Consider the following 24,073-nt stretch of genomic DNA (forward strand, 5'->3'; position numbering starts at 1 on the left):
CAGCCATGTCTCCTCAGTCCTTGGCAGCTCTGGGGGGCAGGTCTCAAAAGTCCAGGGCGATTCAAAGTGGCTCTCAGCAATCCTTCTCAGTCTCTCTCTGCCTCCACGTGGGTGCCGCTTCCAAAAAAAAGATCTTCTGCCTCCCTCCTGTCTCTCCAAATCTACGTCACCAGCTCCTCCCAGTTCAGGACTTTCTTTTCACATCAACAAGTCCATCCCACAGGTGGGATTAACAAGCTCTGGGTTTTAATACAATCAATTTGAAAAACCAAGCCAATATAGGGGAATCTTTAATTGCCATTACTATCACACTGACTAACCTATAGATCCATCTCTTTCCATCTTCCCCAAAAGAAGAACCTCTAAAACTTGGTAATATTGAATAATTTTTAATACATTACTACAGTCTTCTTGTTAGGATTTCTTTAAGATTTCTGCATCAATATTCATCAGTAATAATTTTTTTTTTTAAGCAATTGGGGTTAAGTAACTTGCTCAAGGTTACACGGCCAGTTATTTCTGGGTGTGGTGCTGAGTATCTGAGGCCGGATTTGATCCAGGTCATCCCGACACTGGAGCCAGTGCTCTTACTTGCTGAGCCACCTGGCCGCCCCTAAGCAATCGGGGTTAAGTAACTTGCTCAAGGTTACACTGCCAGGTGTTTCTGGGTGGGTGCTAAGTGTCTGAGCCCGGGATTCGATCTCCAGGTCTTCTCAACACTGGAGCCGGTGCTCTTACTTGCTGTGCTACCTGGCCACCCCCATCAGTAATAATTAATTAGAGCTCTCTTTCTTTGATTTACCCCTTCTTGATTCAGATATTAAGAACCACACTTCTCCCATACCAAAAAGAAAACAAAAAACCCAACCTGATATAACATTTTCTTTCTTCAATTTTGAAAATAATATGTAAGCATAGGTATTGATTGCTCTTTATGCCTTAAAAAAAAATTCTTCTATAGATTCATCTGTACCAGGGTGTTTTCCCCCTTTTGGTAGCTCCTTTATGGTTGATCAAGTTCATTTTCAAAGATTTTGCTACTTAGGATAATTATTTCATGATCTATTGATTGGGGTGTTTTATATTTTTCTAAGTATCCATTTCTTTTAAATTTTTGGTTTTCCCAATAAATGAGTTGTGATAATTCTTTTTTTTATTTCTTCCCTGTTTTTTGTGATTTCCAAGATTAAATGTTAAACCCCAACATGATTATGATTCCACTTTGCATCTGCTGCCCTGCCTGGTTTCAACTCCATGGAACAAGATGCTCCTCCCAAGATAAGCTTATTACTTCTAAACTCACCATCACATGGCTAACTTCTTGACTGATACTACCTCCCTCAGGATCCTCTCTAATTTGACTGGAAGTCTGGAGGGCAGAATACCAAACTCCTCCCAATACTTCCTGTATAGAGGGTAGAAACTGGACTCTCAGACCACTCCATTTTGCATTTGCTATCCTGCCTGGTTTCAATTCCACAGAACAAAATACACTCACTGTACTATTACCTCCTGCCCCCCTTTCCAGCTTCCTTTCGTGTGCTCTCTCCACCTTTAAATTATAAGCTCTTTGAGGGTAAGAATTGTCTTTCTTTTCATGAATTGTATCCCCAGCACTTTAACAGGGTGCCTAGCATATAGTAGGTGCTTAATAAAGGTTTGCTGCATTTGATTGGATTATTACATGAACTTTCTGTCTCTACTTCTCTTCTCACTCCCTTCTCTATAACCCGGTTTCCAACTTTATCAGTTAGCTGAAATTACTTTGTTGAAAGTTATAGTCTCTTCAACTGAAAAATATCATGGTCTTTTCTGAGTCTTCATACTTCTTAACTTTCTATAGCATCTGACACTGATGTCCACATTTCCTTCTTGGATACTTTATCTTCTCTGGAGTTTTGTGGTACTGTTCTTCCTCTACCTATCTGATTGCTACTAAGGTATGCTTTTATGGTTCACCATCTATATAATGTCTATTAATTGTAGATATACATCAAAGCTCTATGTCCCAGAATGACATCTCTTTTCTCTGTACTCTCTCATTAGATGACCTCCTCACCACCCCTAACTCCTAGATCCATATGTTGTCCTAGTCTTTCTGCTGAGCTCTAGCCCTGAATCTCCAATAGACTATTAGACATTTCAAACTGGATGACCCATAGATATTTCAAACTCAACATTTCCAAACTGAACTCATTATCCATACCCCATCAAGCCCAGTCTTCTTCTTGAACTTCCATATTTCTATCAGGGTCACTACCATTCTTCCAGGAACCCAAGTTTGTAACCTCATTTTCAGGGACTCTCCATTCTCTCTCACCTCACATATTCAATCAGCTGCCAAATCTTGTAATTTTTAATTAATTAGTCAATAAACATGCATTAAGTACCTTCTAGGTATCTGGTACTATGCTAAGCACTGGGGATACAAAGAAAGATAAAAGTCCTTGCTTTCAAAGAGCTCACTAAAAGGGGAAACAATGTGCAAATAACTATGCACAAGCAAGCTACACACAGGATTTATGGAAATAATTAGCTGAGCAAAGGCACTAGAATTAAGAAGGATCAGAAAAAGCATCCTGGAAAAGGTGGGATTTTAGCTGGAATTCGAAGGAAGTTAAGGAAGCCAGGAGGTAGAGGATGGAGAGCATTCCATGCATGGGAGACAGTCAGTAAAAATGCCTAGTATCAGCAGATGAAGTATCTTGTTTAAGGAATAGCAAGGAGGCGAATGTCATTTAAACAATACCTCTCACATCTTTCCCCTTCTTTATACTCACATGCCCACAACCCTAGTTTAGGTCCTTATCCCCTCTTGTCAGGACTATTGCAACAATCTCCTAATTGGTCTACCAACTTTATTTCTCTCCCCACTTTAATCCATCCTCCATGTTTTTGTTAAAGTGAGTTTCCATATCATCCCTCTACTTAATAAATGTCAATGGTTCCTTATTTCCTTTAAGAGCTCCATTTGGCTTACAAAGACTTTCACACTCCAAAACCAACCTACCTCTCCAACATCACTATATATTACTCACCCCACACACACACTACATGGTTCAATCAGAGTAGACCTCTTGCTATTATTCTTGTACCATATTCCAACTTCTGTCTTCATGCTTTTTCAATGGCCACTTCCCAGGCTTAGAATGCTCTCCCACATCACCTTTCCCTGTTAGAATCTCAAGTTTCCGTCAAATGTTAGCTGAAGCGCCATCCATCTCCTATGTGAAACCCTTCCTGATCTCCTTTGGATACTAGTGCTCTACCCAAAAAACTACATTGTATTTACTTATTTTATATATATTGATATACATGCATGGCTCTTCTGATAAAAAATCAAACTTCTTGAGAGAAATGATTGCTTCTCTTTTTCTTTACATCTGTAGTGCCTATCAATAGTGCCTGATCTGTAACAGACATTTAATAAAGACTTAATGATTGAATGATTAATGTCAGTTGGGGGCACTTTGTAAATTGAGACCCTAAATAAAATACTTACTAAATCTATTCTCCCCCCCAAAAAATCATCACCTACAAAAGGAATTTGTAAACTAGAATCTTAAAATTATGGCCTCTTTTAGTTTTCAGAGAAACATAAATATGCTATGTTACATTCAATAAGCAACTTTCTCATGAGTTTTTAAGTCATCCATTAATTCCATTATGTATTTAAGGCAAAATTTAAGTTGCAATGGGTTATGTCAATTTCACATGTAAATTTTGTTATTTCTAATATTGAACAATCTTCAAAGACTTGATTTTGTATTCTATATTGTTAAAGAAAACTGTTACATTTTGATAGCTTGTATTTGAAAGATTAGCATTCAATCAAGCATGAATTTATTCCAGATCACAGAATTTTTTTATCTGGAAAGGACCTTTGAAATCATGTCAGTTCAACAACAACTCATTTTACAAGTAAGGAAACTAAGGCACAGAAAAGTTAAATGATATGAGTCACACAGCTAATTAATGGCAAAACTGGGACAGGAAGTACCAACAGACTCCCAGACTTTTGTTCTTTCCTCTACACTATGCTGCCACCGGGAAAAATCTGATGAATCAGTAGGAGAAGTATGAGCTTTAAAAAAAAAACAAAAATGAGTCATTAGATTTTATCTAAATTATCACAGAAAGTTATATAGGAATATAGAAAGGTTCAGAACAAGCAGAATTTTTTCTCTATGGGAAATATAACATCAAGCTAATGATGAAAAACCATCATACAAAGATTGCATAATAATATTTAACAAGCATCTCACACATATAACAGGAAAATACAGAAAAAAAATTTACCTGCTGCCCTGTAAAGGATTTTAGGTTCAAAAAATATACAAGGATTTTTGTCTTCTATGCATGACAAAAGTAGTCCCTTGGCCTGGAAAGGGCTTCTAGGTATAACTATCTGCCAATTTGAAAAAAAAACAAACAAACAGGTTTTTAAAACCAATTTAGAAGTTGCCATATACTGGTTAAATCAAATTTATCAAAAGGAATGTTCTTTTAAAAGAATCAATATCTACTGGATAAAAGAATATGAAATTCAGCTAAAATTAACTATGACTTATTTGAGATTTGTAAGCACAAAAATGCATTTTTTTAAAATCAGGGATGGAAGTGCATTCTTCCCCAATCAAGTTCATCTGTGATACTTGTAATCATGAGATATAGAAAGGTTTGAGACATAAACAAATGATACACAATTAACCAGGCATGTTACAGTTACTTGAGGACATGTGATGGTTTTACAACTTGAATCTAAGTTTTGAAACAATTAAGGAAAGCAGGCTTACATCATGATACATCCTAATGAACTCAGATTTATCAAGCATAGCTCAAAGAGGGCCAATTCATATTTGTATTTCAAGAGATAATGGTTGATGGATAATTCATTCAAGTTAAGTTGCAAATGACTATGAAATAATATTTTACTGAGTTACAAAAAGCTACTATTGCCTAGCATCTGGCTATTTTCACAAGCTATTGTTTCCAAATTACATTAATAATACATCTATAGTCAGTTATGAATAACAGCTCTGATGTACCACAAAATCCAAAGAAGAGACTAAGACATTAATAAGGTGGGAGGACAAGGGTACACTGAGGTGCTTCAAAAATTAACTCTACAAGAATGTACTTCTTGACTTTAACTGAAAATCTCACCTAGGAAACTAAGCACCCTCTCCTTCCCTTCTAAAAGAAAAAATAAGAAAGCATATTCAAGCAAAAGTTCTGCCTACCCAAATTTAAGACTTAAGGATTTTATCAGTACAGGGGCAGGGGAGGGGTAAATCAATCTAGGATCACATGAGGAAGAAATTATCTCTGGAAAGAAATAATAGTTTCTGCCTCATGATGCTTTATATAGGACTTTATCTGGATCCCTTCCTTTGACATTATCACTTCATACTTTATATCACATCCACTTCGGTTTATCCCTTTGGTTAGACTAGAAGTTCCTTGTGTCATCTACCTTTCTAATCCCAAAATCTAGCCTTGAACCTGGTAGACAGCTAATGAAAATCTGTGGAATTGTACTAAGGAAGAAAGAAGGTTTTTTAGCTTATCCTTTCCGCTCTATGAGAATTGTGATATCGTCAAACTAATGCTATTTCAGGTGGTGTTTCCTTAACAAAACTGAGGTCTCAGGCTCATAAAAGCAACTAAATTAAGATCAAGTCCAAGACCTTCTGTTCTATCCTTTTCTCGGTGAGCATAATACCACTTCCAATTAACAGAAGTTAAAGGGAGAAAAATTATACACTTATCAAACACAGTCAATGTAGTGACTTTACCTTTATTCCTGGACAGTGAGCAAAGAAGGCCTCAGGACACTGAGAATGATAAAGTGCCCCATGGCCCACACAACCCCAAGGGGCTCTTATTGTAAGGCCTCCACAATTAAAGAGATCTCCAGAGCGATAACGATATTTTGCCGCTTCATTAACAATCTGAAAAAGAAAACATGCTAAAATAAGTCATTAATGCCCCACTGTTACATATATATGTCAAATAAACTTTTCTGAGCCTTAAATGTCACATTTATCACTTGGTGAGACTGGGTCTAGGAGGACAGAAAACACTGGGTTCATCACTGCCTGGGTCATATTTCTATGCCACAAAGAAAGATCAGAGTTGCACTTTAATGAAGAATGATAGATATGAACAAGTTATGCATGTTACCAATGCACTTTTTATGTGTAAAAGGTAGACTCAAAGACATTATCTAGGATATGTGGAATTGAGCAAAGAAGTAGGTCAATCACATAGAAAGAATGAAAAAATTCATGGGCTACCCAAGCAGGACATCGATAACACAATATCCACAGCTCAAAATTCAAAGGAACCTCAGAGGACACCTAGTCTAACTTCTACCTGAGGAGGAATCTACTCTTTGATATTCCTTTTGTGTGACATCTAGACTCTGCTTGAAAAATTCTAGTGATATGACATCATTACTCCTTGTGTAGTTCATTCTACTTTTAACCAGCTCTAAGTGTTAGGAAGTAGTTCTTAATCCAGTCAAAATCTGTTTCTTTCCAACTTCCACCCATTACTCTTAGTACTGACCTCTGGATGCAAGCAAACATAACAAGTCTAATCCATCAGTAAACAGAGAGAGAGAGAGAGAGAGAGAGAGAGAGAGAGAGAGAGAGAGGCCTCTAACAGACTGCATAGTTTCTCTAGTGAGGATTTATGGGAAAAAATGAGTAAGAGTTCATGAGAAGGATGAGATATATTGGGATTTTTAATATGTGTCAGTGGAAGTACCTGGACCTTCAAAATCACTCATCATCCCAAAGAACTGTAAGTTTTCTAGATATTCTAACAAATTTTAAACTGTCCCTAATTGAATAATGTATTATAATTATTCCTTCTCTAAAATCTGAAGGTTACCCCTGTATAGACTTTATTAACAAAATAATAAATTACACTTACCTGATCAAAAGCAGGGAAAATATAATCTGCAAACTGAATTTCTGCAATGGCAGTAGCTCCATTAACTGCAATTCCAATACCAAATCCAACAATTCCTTGTTCACACAATGGAGTATTAAAAACTCTGTCTTTACCTTTTGGGGGAAAAAGTTACTTTTAATATACCAAAGTTGAGGTACCTGTGCAATTCAAGATATAATATGTTTGAAATTCAGTAAAGTTTACTAAAGCTCAATTCTACAGACCTTCACTCATCCAGAGCCCTTAAAAAAGTTCTAACTTCTTTGAGCTTCAATGTCCTCATACATAAAAAGGACATGACCTTACACATGCTATATTACTTCACAGGATGATTTTGAAGAAAGTGTTTTGTAAATCAATTGATCAAAAAGCATTAGTAAGCACCTAATACATATATGTACACATATGTGTGTTAAAAGGAACTTGTTATCTCTTTACCACTAGCTGTCCTTGACCAAGTAGAGAAAATCTGTTACCTATATACCAAGAGTTATTCTTGCAGGTGGACTAAATCAATCAGAATTTTCTAGTCACAAGATAGAAGGAGGGGCCACTAGCGGTGTATTTCTGTTCCATCTTCTCCCTATGCCTACAATGTTTCAGGCTTTATAACCAATCCTATTGTTTTCCCTATTTATGATGCTGCCTTCTTTTTTTAATTTGGATACTCCTTTTATCTGTAAAAATGACCCATCAATCTTTAATCAAGGTCTTTTGGCTTGTTGAGTAGCTAAAGACCTCCTTTACTGGTAATTGCTAGCCTTACCAATAAATAAAACGAATGTGTTCAGAACTTTGTTGCCTCAGTTTACCCTAATTTGAATCATAACAGGTATTTCTAAAGAAGCAAAAAGACAGACCCTGTCCATAAGCAACTCACTGGCTAATAGACAACATGCAAAGAACTATATACAAACAAGCTATATTTGGGATAAACTAGAAATAATCGAGAGGAAGACACTAGTTGGGGGGGGGGGGGGGGAGGACCTGCAGCCCTGAGGCCACAAATGGCCCTCTGGGTCCTCAAGCATGGCACTTTGGCTGAATCCAAACTTCATAGAATAGATCCTCTTAATAAAATGATTTGTTCTGTAAAACTTGGACTTTGTCAAAAGGCCACATGCAAGGACGTAGAAGGCCATATGTAATGGCCTTGAGGCTGCAGGTTCCCCACCCCTGCACTAGAATTAAGAAGAGATTAGAAAAGACTTTCTGTTAAAGGTGGGATTTTAGTGGGAACCTGAAGGAAGTCAGGGAAGTCAAGAGGCAGAGATGAGGAAGGAGAGCATTCCAGACATAGGGGACAGTCAGTGAAAATGACCAAAGCCAAGAGCTGTATTGTCTTATTCAAAAAACAATAAAAAGGACAGTGTTACTTAGAGTACAGTAAGGTATAAGACTGGAAAGGTAGGGGGGGGCTGGGTTATGAAGGACTTTGAACCCTAAAGAGAGAATTTAGTTTTTTATTCTGGAGGTTAGAGAGAGTTTACTGGGGGGAGATAGGGAGAAGGGCAACAGCAGGGTGGAATGTAACATGGCCAGACCTTAGCTTTAGGAAAATCATTTTGGGGGCCGAATAGAGGAAGAATTGGACTAAGGAGAGACTTTAGGCAGGGAGACCCACCAACAGACTTTTGCAGTAGTCTAGGCATGAAGTAATAAGGGGATGTACCACAGTGGTGGCAATATCAGAGGAGAAAAGGAGTATTTAAAAGACGTTACAAAGGTGAAATTGATGTTCTTGGCAACAGATGGGATATGAGCAGGTAAGCCGTGAGAGATGATGAAGAGTCAAGGATGACACCTACATTGAGAGCCTGAGAGACTAAGGGGATGGTGGTGTTCTCTACAATAATAGGGAAGGTAGGAGGTGGAGTAAGGTAGGGGGAAATCTGAGTTCCAGTTCCATATGAGACATGTTGAGTTAAGATCTCTACTGGAAATCCAGTTTAAGACGCCTGAAAGTCAGTTGAGATGTATGGTTGGAGTCAGCAAAGAGGTTATGGCAGGGGGAAGCTAGGTGACACAGTGAGTGCTGGCCCTGGAGTCAGGAGGACCCAGGATCAGTTCCAGCCTCAGATACTTAACACCCACACAAAAAAAAGAACTGGCCCGTGTAACCTTGGGATACTTAACCCCAATTGCTTAAAAAAAAAAAAAGAGGTTATGGCAGGATAGGTAGATCTGAGAATCATCAGCATTAGAGTTGATGAATCCATGTGAGCTGATGAGATTATCAAGTGAAGTAGTAGAAAGGGAAAAAAGAAGACTCAGGCCACAACTCTGTGGGACACAATACTTATGGCTAGAGAGCATGATATAGATGAAGATCCAGTAAAAGGGACTGAGAAGGAGTGGTCTGATAGGTAGAAGAACCAGGAGAGTGGTATCCCAAAAACCTAGAGAAAAGAAAATATCAAGAAGAGGATAATTAACAGCATCAAAGGCTGCAGAAAAGTTGAGGAGAACGAGGACTGAGAAAAGGATAATTAAAAGATCACTGATAAATTTGAAGAAAGCAGTTTCAGTGAAATTATGAAGTTGGAAGCTAGATTGTAAACAGTTAAGAAATAAGATGAGAGAAAGTAGAACAACTATTATAGATGACCTTTTCAAAGAATTTAACCACAAAGGGCAGAAAAGATATAAGATAATAGTTACTAGGGATGGAAGGATTAAGTAAGAGTTTTTGAGGATGGGGAGACATGGGCATGTTTTAGTAGTAGGAAAGGAGCTATGAGGAGATACTGAAAATAAAGAATAGAGTATTGGTAACAGAGGGAGCAATCTGTTGGAGGAGCCAGGATGGAATGTGCAGGTAGAGGGGTTACCCTTGGTAAGGAGTAAGTCCACTTCTTCATATAAGACAGGAGTGGAAGAGACAGTGGTAAAAGACATATGAGTGAAATGAGATGAAGAAGAAAGGAGAAGAGGGAGCTCAAAGAAAATTATTTCAATTTTCCCTTTAAAATATGAGGCAAGGTTCTCAGCTGAGAGGATTAGGAAACCATGAAAGGTTTGAGGAAAGATAAAAAGGTCTGGAAGAACCATTGTGGAGAGTGGGACAGTGAGTTGATTATGAAGGTACAGGAAAATTACCTGGCAGCAGTGAGGGCTCAGTTGAGATTCTATAACATGAACTGGTAGTGAATATAATCAGAACATTTCTGTGATCTTTCTCCACCTTCATTCAGCAGTATGTGTAGGAGCAAAGGTACATATGTAATAGTAATCTAAGGCTGAGGCTTGAAAGGGCACAATTGGTGAAGAGGGGTTAGAGATTCAAAAGAAAAAGACAACTGGATATATCCTGATCCCAAATTATTTGTTTCTATTACTTCCACTTTCCAACTTTTTTTTTTTGCTTTTAGGAGGGAGGAAGGTAGGGCAATTGGGGTTAAGTGACTTGCCCAAGGTCACACAGCTAGTGTTAAGTGTCTGAGGCTGGATTTAAACTCAGGTCCTCCTGACTCCAGGGACAGTGCTCTACTCACTGAGTCACCTAGCCGCCACTACTTTCCAACTTTTGCCAAAACTAATGACTTTTTCTCAGTATTCATCCTTTTTGATCTCTCTCCAGCCTTTGATATTATTGATAAGCCTCTTCCCTTTCATATTCTCTTCTTTCTAGGTTTTCATAACACTCCTCTCTCCTGGTTCTCCTATGTATCTGTCTACTAACTTCCCTGTCTCCTTTGCTAGATGTTCATCCACATCACATCCACTAATCACAAGGGCTCACCAAGGCTCTTTCTGGAATCTTTTCCCTTCCTCTCAATACTACTTTTCTTGGTAATCTCATCAGCAACCGTGGTTTCAATTATTATCTCTATGCAGATGACTCTCAGACATACTTGTCCATTATTATAATCTTTCCTGACCTCCAGACTTGTATCTCCAGCTGCCCATCAGACATCTCAAAATGGACACCCAAAATTGAACTCCTTATCTTCCCTTCCCTAAACCCTCTCCTCTCTCTAGCTTCTCAATTATTTGTTGCAGGCAAGTCACTCAGACTTACAACTAAGGTTCACAACTGTTATCTTCAATTCCTCATGTCACCCCTCCCCCATATCAAATCACTTGTCAATATTCTTCATTTCTACCTTCATAATATCTCTTGTCTATGCCGCTTTTTTTCCTATACTGCAACCACCCTGATGTTAGTCATCATCACGCATGCTTAGACTATTATTAAGACCTTGCTGACTGGTCTCTTTTCCTAAAGGCATTGGTTCTCCCCAATCCAATCCATTCACCATGACACAGCTGTCAAACTGATCTTCCTAAAGGGTACGTCTGACTATATCACTGACACACAAATACACACAAATAAACACACACACACACCATTCAAAGTACTTCATAAGTTATCCTCTTCCTACTTGTTCAGTCTGCATATATATTACATGCTACCCAGCTATCTCCCAACTGAAAGATGATGAGCTCAGAGAGGATACTGAGACACACATGGCCAAAGTGGGAATCTGCAAATTAAAGACATTTTTAATTACTTTTTTCCCATTTAAATAAATAAACTTTTTAAAAATTTACTTTAAGTAAGCTTTTTTAAATTTACTTTAAGTAAACAGATTTGAAAATAACCTTAATTTCAGACCATAAGAGGCACTTTCACTTTGGTTGAGCATTTAAGTGCATAGGTATATTTGCTGCAAACAAGTGAAAATGTTGAATTGGTCTACTGTTTTCTACTTTTCTCCTTCTTATTCTGTGTCTTATCTGATAGAATGTAAGCTTCTTGAGGACAAGGATGGGATCATCAGAACCTAATGCAATTCCTAGGATATAGTATTTGAGAAATACCTGGTGATTGATTTATAGCAATTGACAGAAAGCTTTAACTCTAATGTTCTATTTGAAAAAGTTTCAACATAAATATCCTATTCACAACTAAAATCTTTTTTTTTCTTTCAACCAAAAAAAGGTTATCATCCCAGATGACAATGAAATGTTTTGAGGTCAAATTGATATAATTTTAAAGTTATTTTTTATTCAAAAGATTATAAGTTTGACCATTAATTCTAAAACTATAAAATCCTTGTGAGAAATCTCTGGTGGAATATTTTATGACAAAATTTTATCATATAAATTTTTTCTGTAGATGATAATGTAGATTATAAGAGAAGCACTATAATATTTATTTTTTAAATGCCTACAGTTCCTACTTTTTGAAACAAGAAATAGCAAAAACTTTTCAAACCCTTCCCCCTTCATATTTCAGAAGGTACTAAGAAAGAGTGAGAATAAGAGAAAGTATGTAGGTGGGTATAGAGGAGGTTAAGAGGAGTGGAGGAAAGATTTAAAAGATGGTATCATATTACCAAATGAATCAATAACCATAAATTGGACCACAATTAGGCAGCAAAGAACCCTCTGGAAATCCAGGGGTAACCTAGGGAATTTTTTGGAGAAGTCATAAGTTAATTAACTCACAATTTTGTGGTAGGCAATGATAGTTTTACATGATACAACTTGAAGAGCATGCATTTTTCTTTATAGTAATCCCATAACATTTAAAAACAGATAAGTATTATTTCATTGCCAACCTACTACCCATGCAGAACAAGAATAAGTTTTATAATTATCTCCCCCAAACCCCAACATTCAGTTATGGTGGGAAAACCCAGACTGAGTCAAAAGAGTCTGGATAGGGAGAAGTTAAGAACCGGAATTCTGTCAATAAGTTGACAAATGAAGAAAGGTGGAGAAAAGCCTCTTTCCCCATAATTTTCCATGACTTAAAAATCAGACTAAAAAAAAGTACACAGAAATTATTAAATGTAAATAAAGCAAGAAGGAATAAAAAAGAAAAAAGCAACAAACCAAGGGAAATAGTTTAAATTATTATGCAAATTAACAGTCTAGTAATCTGGAAGAAAAAAAAATCACATTTTAGGGACTTAAATTTTATAACACCAGTATTTAGTTCTAAGGTACAAAATAATTCCTAGATGAATTTTAAAAGTAAACAAGCATGTAAGTACATTAGCTTTATAATTAATCTAAAAGGCAGCTTTTGTTTCAGAGATACAGCTAAACTATAAAAAAGGAAACTCTTTACTTACCTGCAACATAGCATTCCAACACCCAAGAGTTTTATCTAGTTTGGGGAGGGGGGAAGCTAGTTAATTCAAGAAATAAAGAACCTATGAAATTGAATAAAGTGATAAAAAAGTATTTCCTGTAGATTTATTGGGGTCAATATTAAGTATAATCAAATTGAAAGTAGGGAAGGGGAGAAATTAATTCATTTAAAGGTCATTAGCTTTGCTGCTCTTTTCCAAATTTCTTCTAATTAAATAGCTATCTAAGATTATAAGGGATTCTAAAACAATGAAAATGGATGAAACCCGCCAGTAGATTTCTTTAGTCTTTCAAAAAAAATTTTTTCTGAAAGTAGAGGAAAATATAGTATAGAGTAAGGATTTAGGCAAAAGATGTAACCATACCATTCAATTATTATCATCTTTTATATCCTTTTTTTTTATAAAAGAAACAGGACAGGAAAACTTTTCATCACTTCCAACATAGTCTACTGACAATATTTAACATTATTTCATGCCAAAGTATCAAAATAATACCCAACAGTTTGCCTCTTTTGTCAAAAGAGATGAGAAATTAAAAGGACCAAGCTAATTGGTGCATCCCATCTTTTTCATGACTTAAAAGTCAAAGTGCTACAAAAAAAAAAAAAACAAAAGAGACAATTGAGAAAATTCTTATTAATTTTAAAAGGGAATAACCAATCACATCCCAGAGGGATTAGGAGGACATTAAGCACCATAATCTCTAGGAAACATCAAATTAGAATTTGTATTTAGTTTTGGATCAGAATTTCTTTGTTAATTAAAAGTCTTTGTAAATTCTGAAGTATACATCAATTGATTTTATATTTTATTTCTCCTATACAAAATTCTGAAAATATAGTTTTCCTATCTAGAATTGAGTTGTTCTTTTTAAACTTTTGTCAATCCATAGCACTCAATCATTTGTGAATCATCTGATTTATCACTCTAAATTAATTTTACATACCTACTGCCAAAAGATAAAGAGATAACTGTACCTAAAGTATGCAATAAAACAAAGTAGAATGTAAACTATTTGTTAAATTATATCTCAATATAATTGCCCCACACGCACAGGAATAAAATAAGTCCAAATGTAAGTCACACATGCAAAATGAGGTCACTTTGACTTTATAATTTTGAGCATAATTACTTTTTTCTTTTCCTCCCTCCTGATTCTTGTCATTAATAAAAATAAACATTGATAATTTATTTTGATGTATTTTCTATCCTGCTGCTTTAATGAAATTTAGTCATGAAAAGTTTTAGCTGAGGGGCGGCCAGGTAGCACAGCGAGTAAGAGCACTGGCTCCAGTGTTGAGAAGACCTGGAGATCGAATCCCGGGCTCAGACACGTAGCACCCACCCAGAAGCACCTGGCTGTGTAACCTTGAGCAAGTTACTTAACCCCAATTGCTTAGGGGCGGCCAGGTGGCTCAGCGAGTAAGAGCAACAGCTCCAGTGTCCGGGATGACCTGGATCAAATCCGGGCTCAGATACTCAGCACCACACCCAGAAATAATAACTGGCCGTGTAACCTTGAGCAAGTTACTTAACCCAATTGCTTTAAAAAAAAAGTTTTAGCTGATTCTCTTGGATTTTCTAAGTCTATACACACCCACATACACATGTACACACATATACAGGCATTCACTAAAATTAATATGTATTTATTATATAATATTATATATTATCACTTAAGTTTTATCCCAGTCAAATTTTTAGGAAAATATGTGATGAATATTGAGAAAAATATGGTATTCTCACTTTTAATCATAAACTGTCTAGATAATGTTGTGATTTTACACATTATAAAGTTTCCCAACATAGCATCTAAGATGAAAAACATCTTTTAAAAATACTGAATTTCAGGGTGGCTAGGTGGCAAAGTGAAGAGAGCACCGGCCCTGGAGTCAGGAGGACCTGAGTTCAAAACCAGCCTCAGACACTTAACACTTACTAGCTGGGTGACCTTGGGCAAGTCACTTAACCCCAACTGCCCTGCCTTCCCCCCTCCAAAAAGCAAAAAAAAAAAAAAAAAAACTCAATTTCATTATAAAACAACACTGGCAGACCACTACTACATCTTGAAATAAATACAAAAGTATGTGCTACCTTTCTAATACTTCAATGTAAAAAGTTATTAAAATTATAATAAAAAACAAATCTAAAATCAAGGTCTAGCTTCTATGCAATAGAGAAACATTGGAGGTTTTCCCAAATAGTACACAGGTAAAATGGTAAAGACATTGTTCTCTATCACTGACATAATACTAGAAATGCTAGCTATGACAAATAAAACAAGTGACAAAAAAAGCAAAATTAAACCTACTCACAAACAATAAAATGATTTACTTAGAAAACCCAAGAGAATCAGCTAAAAAATTTAGATAACTAAGAGTTTCATTAAAACAGCAGGATATAAAATACATCAAAAGAAATCATCAACATTTATGCTTATTAATGACAAGAACCAGGAGGGCAGGATACAAAAAGTAATTATGCCCAAAATAACCACTATAAAATATCTAGAAATCAACTTGCCAAAACATACTCAGGTCTTACATACACACAACAAAATATTCTTAGGAGGGGGAAGAGGAAGACTGTAGAGATATTCCTTCTGTATGGTTGACTCATGTTAATGATAAAAAGATAGCATCACTTTAATTTTTAGATTTAGTGCTACACCAGTGAAATCATGAAGGTGTTATTTTATAGAACTAGATCCAAGTTAGAACAGACTCATGATATCATCAGTTTAGAAGTTCCCACTAACAATGAAAATCACAACCCACCTGAGACTAACTATGCCGTCAGTGTTCTCAGATAAATTCATAAGGAGTCCACCTAACATCCTAGGTTTTATTTTTTTCCTTTTTCCTAACACAGTACACTCACATTGATCACCTATAATTCCTAACTCTCACCACATGACTAACAGGGCTTCTTTTCAATCATGTCCCTGATGACATCTTTTATTCCAGTTACTTGTTATATGCCATAGCTTATATCCATCATATGTTTCCCCACTGTCCTCTGAGTCCTCATTTCCAATTTTCCTGAGACTGGAGATTCCATGTCTCAGTCACAAAACACTCATAGAATGTTGGCTTTTTTTTTAGTCTAAACAATTTGTGGCAAATGAATGTAATATAATGTTGCTACACTATAAGAAATAATATAAGGAATGCAGAGAGCATAGAAAGACTTATATGCAGTATTTGACAGTTGACCATTCTTTTCTCCTGGATACTCATCTCTATGTTTGTTTTTGTGATATTTCTCTCCCTCAGTTCTCTTTTTACCTATCTGACCACTCCTCAGGCACATCATTGTCTCATTTGGTCATGTCATTAACTCCCATGGGTTCAATAATTATTTCTATCGATATAACTGTCAGCTTTATGACTTTTAATTTCTCTTCCATAAACCACTCCTGCATCACAAACTATTAGACATTTCCAAGTAGACATGCTATAGGCATCTAAAATTAACATGTCCAAAACAGAACTTATCTTCCCCTACAAACCATCCCTCTTCAGAGTTTGTCTATAACTATGGCATATAGGCCCTGTCCTCCAGTCACTCAAGTTCACAGTCTTTGTGTGATCCTCAATTCTTCACTCTTGGTCATCCTACAAACCCAATCAGTTGCCAAATCTTGTCACTGATAGCTTCATATTATCATTTAGGAATTCCCCCTTCTTTCTATTCATATATTTGCCACTTTCAGGTTCTCCTCACCTCTCTCCTGGACTATCAAAATGATATCCTAATTCATCTCCTGCCCTCAATTCTCTCCCCACTCAAAACCATCCTCCACTTAGTTGACAAAGTGACTTTCCTAAGGTATAGGTGATGTCATTGTCCTATATTCAATAAACTCCAATGGTTCCCTGGAACCTCTAGGATAAAATATATATTATCCTTTCTGTACAACGTATCAATTTCTTTACCATCCTCTCCCTACCTATCTCTTCAGCCAAAAAATATATTATTACTCTCCACATTTTAAAAAATGTCTAGATATTTTTTACACATAAACAAAAAGTGTTTATCTAAACTCCAGACATACTGGCCAACTTGCTATTCACATTATTTCATAATTCTTTCTACTATCACAATCTCTGAACAATCAGAATTGCATGTCACATAAAGAGTAATGGAGAGATGGTGTGCATAGTAGGAGTAACAAGGACTGCAGCATATTACCAATGAAAAATTTAATACAACAATGTGAAAGACACCATCAAAAATATCTATAACCAGAAGGGAAAAAAAGGTAGGCTATTCATATAGCAACAATGAATGGAAATCTTTGATTCCATGACTGTTATGTGAAAAGGGGGTTAAACTTGTTTAATCTCAAAGAGCAGGTTTAGAAACTAATAGGTAGATGTTACAAACAGGCTTGATCAAAGTAAAAACTTTCTAATGATGACAGACATCACCACAAAACATTAATAATAAAAGAAATGCAAGTAAAGACAACTTTGAAGGTTTTACCTCATACCAAGCAAATTGGCAAAGATGATAGAATATTTCACTTCCTAACCATTTTGTATAACTGAGGTATTATTGCTGAAGAGCTCATCATGTTCTATATCTAATTGATGTTTAGGAATCAACTAACTACTATTATGACATAACTTCCTCAAAAAGTTTATAGTTAAAATTTTCAAGATTCTAACTTAAAGAATAAACTGGCATTACCAACAGTCCCTCTGACAGAAAGTTGGTCATCAGTAAAAAAAAATGTTACTGCTGAGTAACTGCAAACTAGTGAATCATGATTCCTTGAAAGACAAAGCTATTATAGGACTTGTTTTCCTAATCAATTGAGGAAACAAGAAAATCAATTGAGAACAAAAGGGGAAAAAAAGACACCATAAAAGTTAAATAAGTATGTGAAAATATTATTCTAGTGAACATATCTTAAGACTTTGAAAATTTTTTAACATTTTGAAAACTATTAAACAAAAGTAGAGTTTGGGTAAAATTCAATCCAATCTAATAAGCATTTACTTAGGAAAGATCTCCCATGTTCAAGGCATTGTTTTGTCATGGATAATTAACTGAATGAAGGGTATAAAATACTTCTCTAGATAGAGAAGTATTAAGGGTAGAATCCTTAGGAAGATTATTCTAGACCTAGACTTTTTTACTTCAATATCTCAGAGACGTGATGTCATCAAAATGCATATTTCTTCCACTGGGGTAGATCAGAAGTGTCAAATAAACTGCAAGTGGCCAGTACCAACTTAGGCCAGCAGCACTTCTTAAGTGAACCCCAAACCCGAATAAAATTTTAACTGGGAAATATTTAACAAAATAAATAAAAATACAATAAAACATAGATAGCATTACATTTTTAATTCAAGTCAATGTGCTGCTGATAAGGATTCTTTTGTACAGATTAGTGGCCCAACCCATTTCTATTTGAGTTGGTGTAAATCACCACCCCTCCACAACTCTTCTGGAACCACAGATTAAAAAAATAATCACCTGATAACTAACCTTCTGGTGATGGGACTTTCCAAATTTAGGACTAGGCTGCTGAATCCTCAAGTAATAATACTTCTCTTATTTATAAGGAATTTGCAGTCTTACTTTCTAAACTGGAAAATTTCAGATTTGCAGAAGCTAACTCTTAAGATTTTCTGAGTAGGGAAACTGTCATTGTTAACATTAAATTTTGGAGTTGAACTCAGGTAGGACACAATGGGATAAAAAAAAAAAAGAGGAAGAGCTCCTGAAACTGTGCAATACAATGCAAAAATGGAAATAATCTTCCCTGTAGGTAAATATGAGGGTAATCTAATAATGTACTTTGGGAAAAATAATCCACATCACTTACATAAAATAATGGGTACTCAGCTATTAGTTGTGGCCAAAGAAAAGGACAGATGGGGGGCAACTAGATGGGATAGTAAATACAACACCAGCCCTGGACTTAGGAGGACCTGAGTTCAAATCCAACCTCAGACATAACACCAAATGTCCTGCCTTCCCCCCACCTCCAAAAAAAAAAAAAGGGAAAAGGACATATAATAACTTCCTGAGATGTGCTAGGAGGTGTCAATATTAAACAACCACATGCAAATCAATTTCCCACAAATAAAAGGAAAGATAAGATAAAAACTAAACTAATTTACATGCTAATATCAAAGCTTCAGGGAAAATCAAAATCTTCCCCTAAGACTAAAGAGAAAGGCACATAAAACAAGTAATCAAGTTTCAATCTGAAACAATGTAACACATGGTGAACCAAATGGGAAAGGAAGGAAACAAAAATTGCTTTCTATGATTTTTTAAAAATCCTATCTATAAAATATTTAACAAGCCTCAAATGTAATGTTTTAATGTAAGCACTCACTTGGTAAAAAAGCTTTGGGAGTCAAATTAAAATATGACAATAAAAACCTGTCTTCTGCAGCAATCTTCAAAAATATAAAAGTTAATATAAAAATGAAATTTGGACTTTAGAAAGGTTTTAATCGTATGTGATCTTTAACTGTTAGGGCTTGCAATTGACACTGGATCAGAAACAGACCCAAAAGCTCAATGAATACAAAAAATTATGAAATCTGCAATTCTTTCCCTCTATCTGAACAGTTTATGAACATAAGGCACGTGGGGCAGAAAAACTTGCAAAATATAGTTGCATTCTCCTTCTGAAGCATTGACAGAAGAATAAAAATTAGTAAGCCATCCTAAAAGCTACAAATGCTATATTTTTATATCTTTCCTCATTTATATGGAAATGAAACAATTCCCAAAAAATGTCTATTCTCTGTACCTGTGTCAGCACAACAGTTCAAAACAAGGGTACGTAGATTTCTCAATCTGATTCTTTTCCATAGGTTAACATATTATATCTACATCAACCAAAATGTGTGTCATCTACTAAAGAAGACAGTATGGAATTGCCACATTCAATTATCCTGCCTAGCTTTATAAATAGTCCAAATTTCTCCATCTAAATGATTTGGGCCCTTTTCTCAAGGGCAAAGGAAATATGATGGGGAGGCATGAAAAATAAATGAACACTTTCCCTTCTAAATATAAGGATAACATTGAACTAACAAATAGGTCTAAATTTAAGAGCTATTAATAATGTACTATAAAAGGGAAAATTTTAACCAGAAAATTTTAAAAAATCTACTAACTGGATACAATTATTATAATTTAAACATCTACTCTTCTCAGGGCTATAGTAATTCACTCAATTTTCATGTCCTGGACATGGAAAGGATGAACCTGGCTGTTGGAACTTTATAATCTCTAACACAATCTTCAAAACAATATTGGTCAAAAGTTATAACTGCTTAATATTTTAGCAAGAAGAAAAGATGATGTACTTTAGAGATCTATTTATACCATTTGATTACCTGCTAGAAAAATTCAAAATGATCTCTACATCATAATATGTTAGCTCTTGATATTTCACCTAAAACTCTATCGTGACATATTTAAAACATGCCACTTTTCCACTGTAATTACTTGTCTTTGTTATTTTTTTCACCTTTGTGAGTAATGAATTTAACATAAGCAAACTTAGAAAATGTTTGCTAAAGGGGAAAATTCATATAATTGCTGGCTTCAAACAGATCAATAATCTAAACCCTAGTTTACAAATAACATAAAAAGAATAAAAACAGCCATCCTAACTAAATCATTCCATTGATCTATCCAGTCTAGTATTCTTTCTTCTAATGCAAAAACTGTTGCTCTCCACTAAATTCAGAAGGAAGTATCCCACACATCCTTAATTCCACTAAGAAGCCAATCAAGGGTCATCTTACCAATAAGGAGTCTGTAACTCACACTTTTGGTCAGTCAGTTCTATAGTAACCTTGTACCCAATTTTGCTATTCACTATGTGAATGCAATATAGTAATCACTTACTTATCTGGAGGTTATTATCTAGCAACCTCAACTATTCATAACATAGCAAAGGACTAAAAAAAGAAACTTTGCTGCATCTATTTTGGTTGTTCAAAGTGCATGATGCCCTTTACTTAATATCTACCCTTTCACACAAATCAAGTAAGATCTAAACAATTGAAAAAATATTAATTGTTCATGAGTAGGTCAAACTAATATAACAAAAATGACAATTCTACCTAAATTAATTTATTTATCCAGTGCCATACCAAACTACTAAAAATTATTTTATAAAGCTAGAAAAAATAATAACAAAATTCATTTGAAAGAACAAAAAGTCAAGAATATCAAGGGAATTGATGAAAATAAATGTAAAGAAAGGTAGCTTATCTGTACCAGATCTCAACCTATGTTATAAAGCAATTATCATAAAAACCATCTGGTACCGGCTGAAAAAAAAAAAGAGTAGTAGATCAGTGGAACAGATTAGGCATACAAGAAATAATAGCAAATATAAGAAATAGTAGCAAATAAACATAATAATGTAGTCTTTGATAAACCCCAAAACCCCAGCTTTTACCACAAGAACTCACTATTTGAAAAAAAAAAAACTGCTGGGAAAACTGGAAAACAGTATAGGTATAGACCAACATCTTACACCACATACTAAGATAAGGTCAAAATGGGTATGTGATTTAACATAAAGGGTGATACCATAAGCAAATTTTGAGAGCAAGGAATAGTTTACCCATCAGATCTATGAATAAGAGAAGATTTTATGACCAAACAAGAGATAGAAACCATTACTAGATATAAAATGGACAATTCTGATAATATTAAATTTAAAAAGAATTGCACAAACAAAATCAATGCAATCAAGATTAGAAGGAAAGCAGAAAGCTGGGAAATAGCTTTTACTGCCAGTGTTTCTGATAAAGGCTTCATTTCTCAAATATATAAAGAACTAATTCAAATTTATAAGAATACAAGTCATTTCCAGAAAATGAAATCAAAACTAACTTAGTCATATGAAAAAATGCTCTAACTCTTTAATGATTACAGAAATACACATTAAAAAAACTCTGAGGTACCACCTTATACCTATCAGATTGGCTAATATTACAGAAAAGGAAAATGATGAATTTTGAAGATTTGGAAAAATTGAGACACTAATTGATGGAGTTGGGAACTGATCCAATCATTCTGGAGAGCAATTTAAGAACTATGCCCAAAGGGTTATGAAACTGTGCAGACCCTTTGATCCAGCAATACCACTACTAAGTCTGTATCCCAAAGATGTCCCAAAATAAGGGAACAGGATCTATATGTACAAAAATATTTACTGCATCTCTTTTTGTGGTGGCTAAGAATCAGAAATTAAAGGGATGCTTATCAATGGGAAATGGCAAAATAAGCTGTGGCATATGATTGTGATGGAATATTATTGTGACAATATGACAAGCAGAATGATTTCAGATAAACCTGAAAAGATTTACATGAACTGATGCAAAGTGAAGTGAGCAGAACCAAGAGAACATTGTAACAGTAACAATAATATTATACAAGGAAGAACTGTGAATGACTTAGTTATTCTCAGCAATACAGTGATCCAAGACAATTCCAAAGGACTAATGATGAAGTATACTATCAAATTCCAGAGAAAGAACTGACATTGTTTGAAAGCAGACTGAAGCATGCTACTTTTCACTTTCTTTCATTCTTTTTCTTTTGAGTTCTCTTGTACATAATGATTAATATTGAAATGTTTTACATGATTGCATATGTATAACATATCTGATTGCTTACTATCTCAGCAAGGGGAGAGGACAGGAAGGGAGGGAAGGATAGAATTTGGAATTCAAAACAAAAAAAAAGCTAAAAAAATTTTAATATGTAATTGGAAAAAAATAAAATATGTTTTTTTTTAAATGAAGATACTGGCAGAGTTACTTTCTCCACTATAAAGTATCATGTAGCAATTTACTTAAGTCATTCCTCACCAAAAGAATATCTGGTAGACACACAATAAATTAATTTGCTGATTCCACCCTTTATTATTCCTTAGGTGTATTTTATGTACATAATATGTGTATGTATGCACACATACTACTACACTCTTGGTTGTTATTTCTAGGTGCTTTTAAAGTTTTCCTTGTTGGTGTCTTTTATTATCAATTGTAAGTGTAATATTTTAAGATGCAAATACTGGCAAAGTTACTTTCTCCACTACAAAGTATTACATAGTCATTTATTTCAGTTATTCTAAGATTCTGGGAGTGGTTATTGGATGATGTTAGACTGACCAAGGAAAAGCTCTAGAGAATTAGAAAGAAGGGGCACAAACAAATAGATGGTACTATCATTTTAAATACACACCTCAACAAAAGAAAATAAACTGAATGAAATAGAGATTTAGGGTTTCATATACAAACTTTTTCTGTTCTGTCTATATGGAAATGTTCATAAGAGCTGGAATTAGAAAGTCATCAAGAATTAAGCTAAGGTGAATAAAATGTCCACATTTTTGATAGAGAGACCCCTCTGTTAGGTATATACCACAAGGAGGTCAAAGATTTTTCAGAAGGTTCAAATTCTCTAAAAGATTTATAGCAGCATGTTTTTTGTAGTAGCAAAGAACTAGAAACAAACTAGATATGCTAAATAACTAAACAAATTGGAGTACATTAATGTAATGAATTATCACTAGACTCTAAGAAATAATGAATATGAAGAATACAGGGTATAACTAATACAGATGCAAAATGAAATAAATAGTTCTAGTTCCTAGAACTAGGAAAATGAAATCTGGCTTAGAAAAAATACAAACAGAAAGAACAACAACAAAAATTAAAAGTGAATGCTGTATTATTATGATGACCACATTTGACCCTGAAGAAGAGATAAGAGAATGCACCTCTCTCTACATCTTTGAAGAAGTGGAAGACTACAGAACTGGAACACAACATATGCTGTCAGATTGGGTTGATATATTGGCTAGTTTTGCTGACCATTTTTGGTTTTTCTTCTTTCCTGTTCTTTCTTATAAAGGATGGCTCTCTGTTCTGGGTTTTTTGATAATGCTGATCAACCTCTCTTTCTGGATACTCTGTCCTCTCTGGAGATCAGGCTGGGGG

General features: G+C 35.0%; 1 protein-coding gene across 6 annotated transcripts in view; it reads right to left on the minus strand.

The window, feature by feature from the left end:
- Positions 1–24,073, minus strand: part of BCKDHB (branched chain keto acid dehydrogenase E1 subunit beta) — a 274,508-nt gene that overhangs the window by 206,156 nt on the left and 44,279 nt on the right. For 5 of the 6 annotated variants that reach the window (XM_069066957.1, XM_069066955.1, XM_069066956.1 and 2 more), the window contains exons 4-6: positions 6,943–7,076; positions 5,799–5,954; positions 4,300–4,408 (exon numbers count right to left, since the gene is read on the minus strand). In XM_069066957.1, the coding sequence (XP_068923058.1) occupies positions 4,300–4,408; positions 5,799–5,954; positions 6,943–7,076 (399 nt within the window). Of the gene's footprint in view, positions 1–4; positions 4,085–4,299; positions 4,409–5,798; positions 5,955–6,942; positions 7,077–24,073 lie in introns of those variants that run through there. The other variant, XM_069066958.1, reaches the window with a different exon arrangement.

This window comes from Petaurus breviceps, unplaced genomic scaffold (assembly GCF_028583685.1).
Source record: "Petaurus breviceps papuanus isolate PSGF00001 unplaced genomic scaffold, PetGlider_PUasm1.0 90734, whole genome shotgun sequence".
NCBI classification, from domain to species: Eukaryota; Metazoa; Chordata; class Mammalia; order Diprotodontia; family Petauridae; genus Petaurus; species Petaurus breviceps.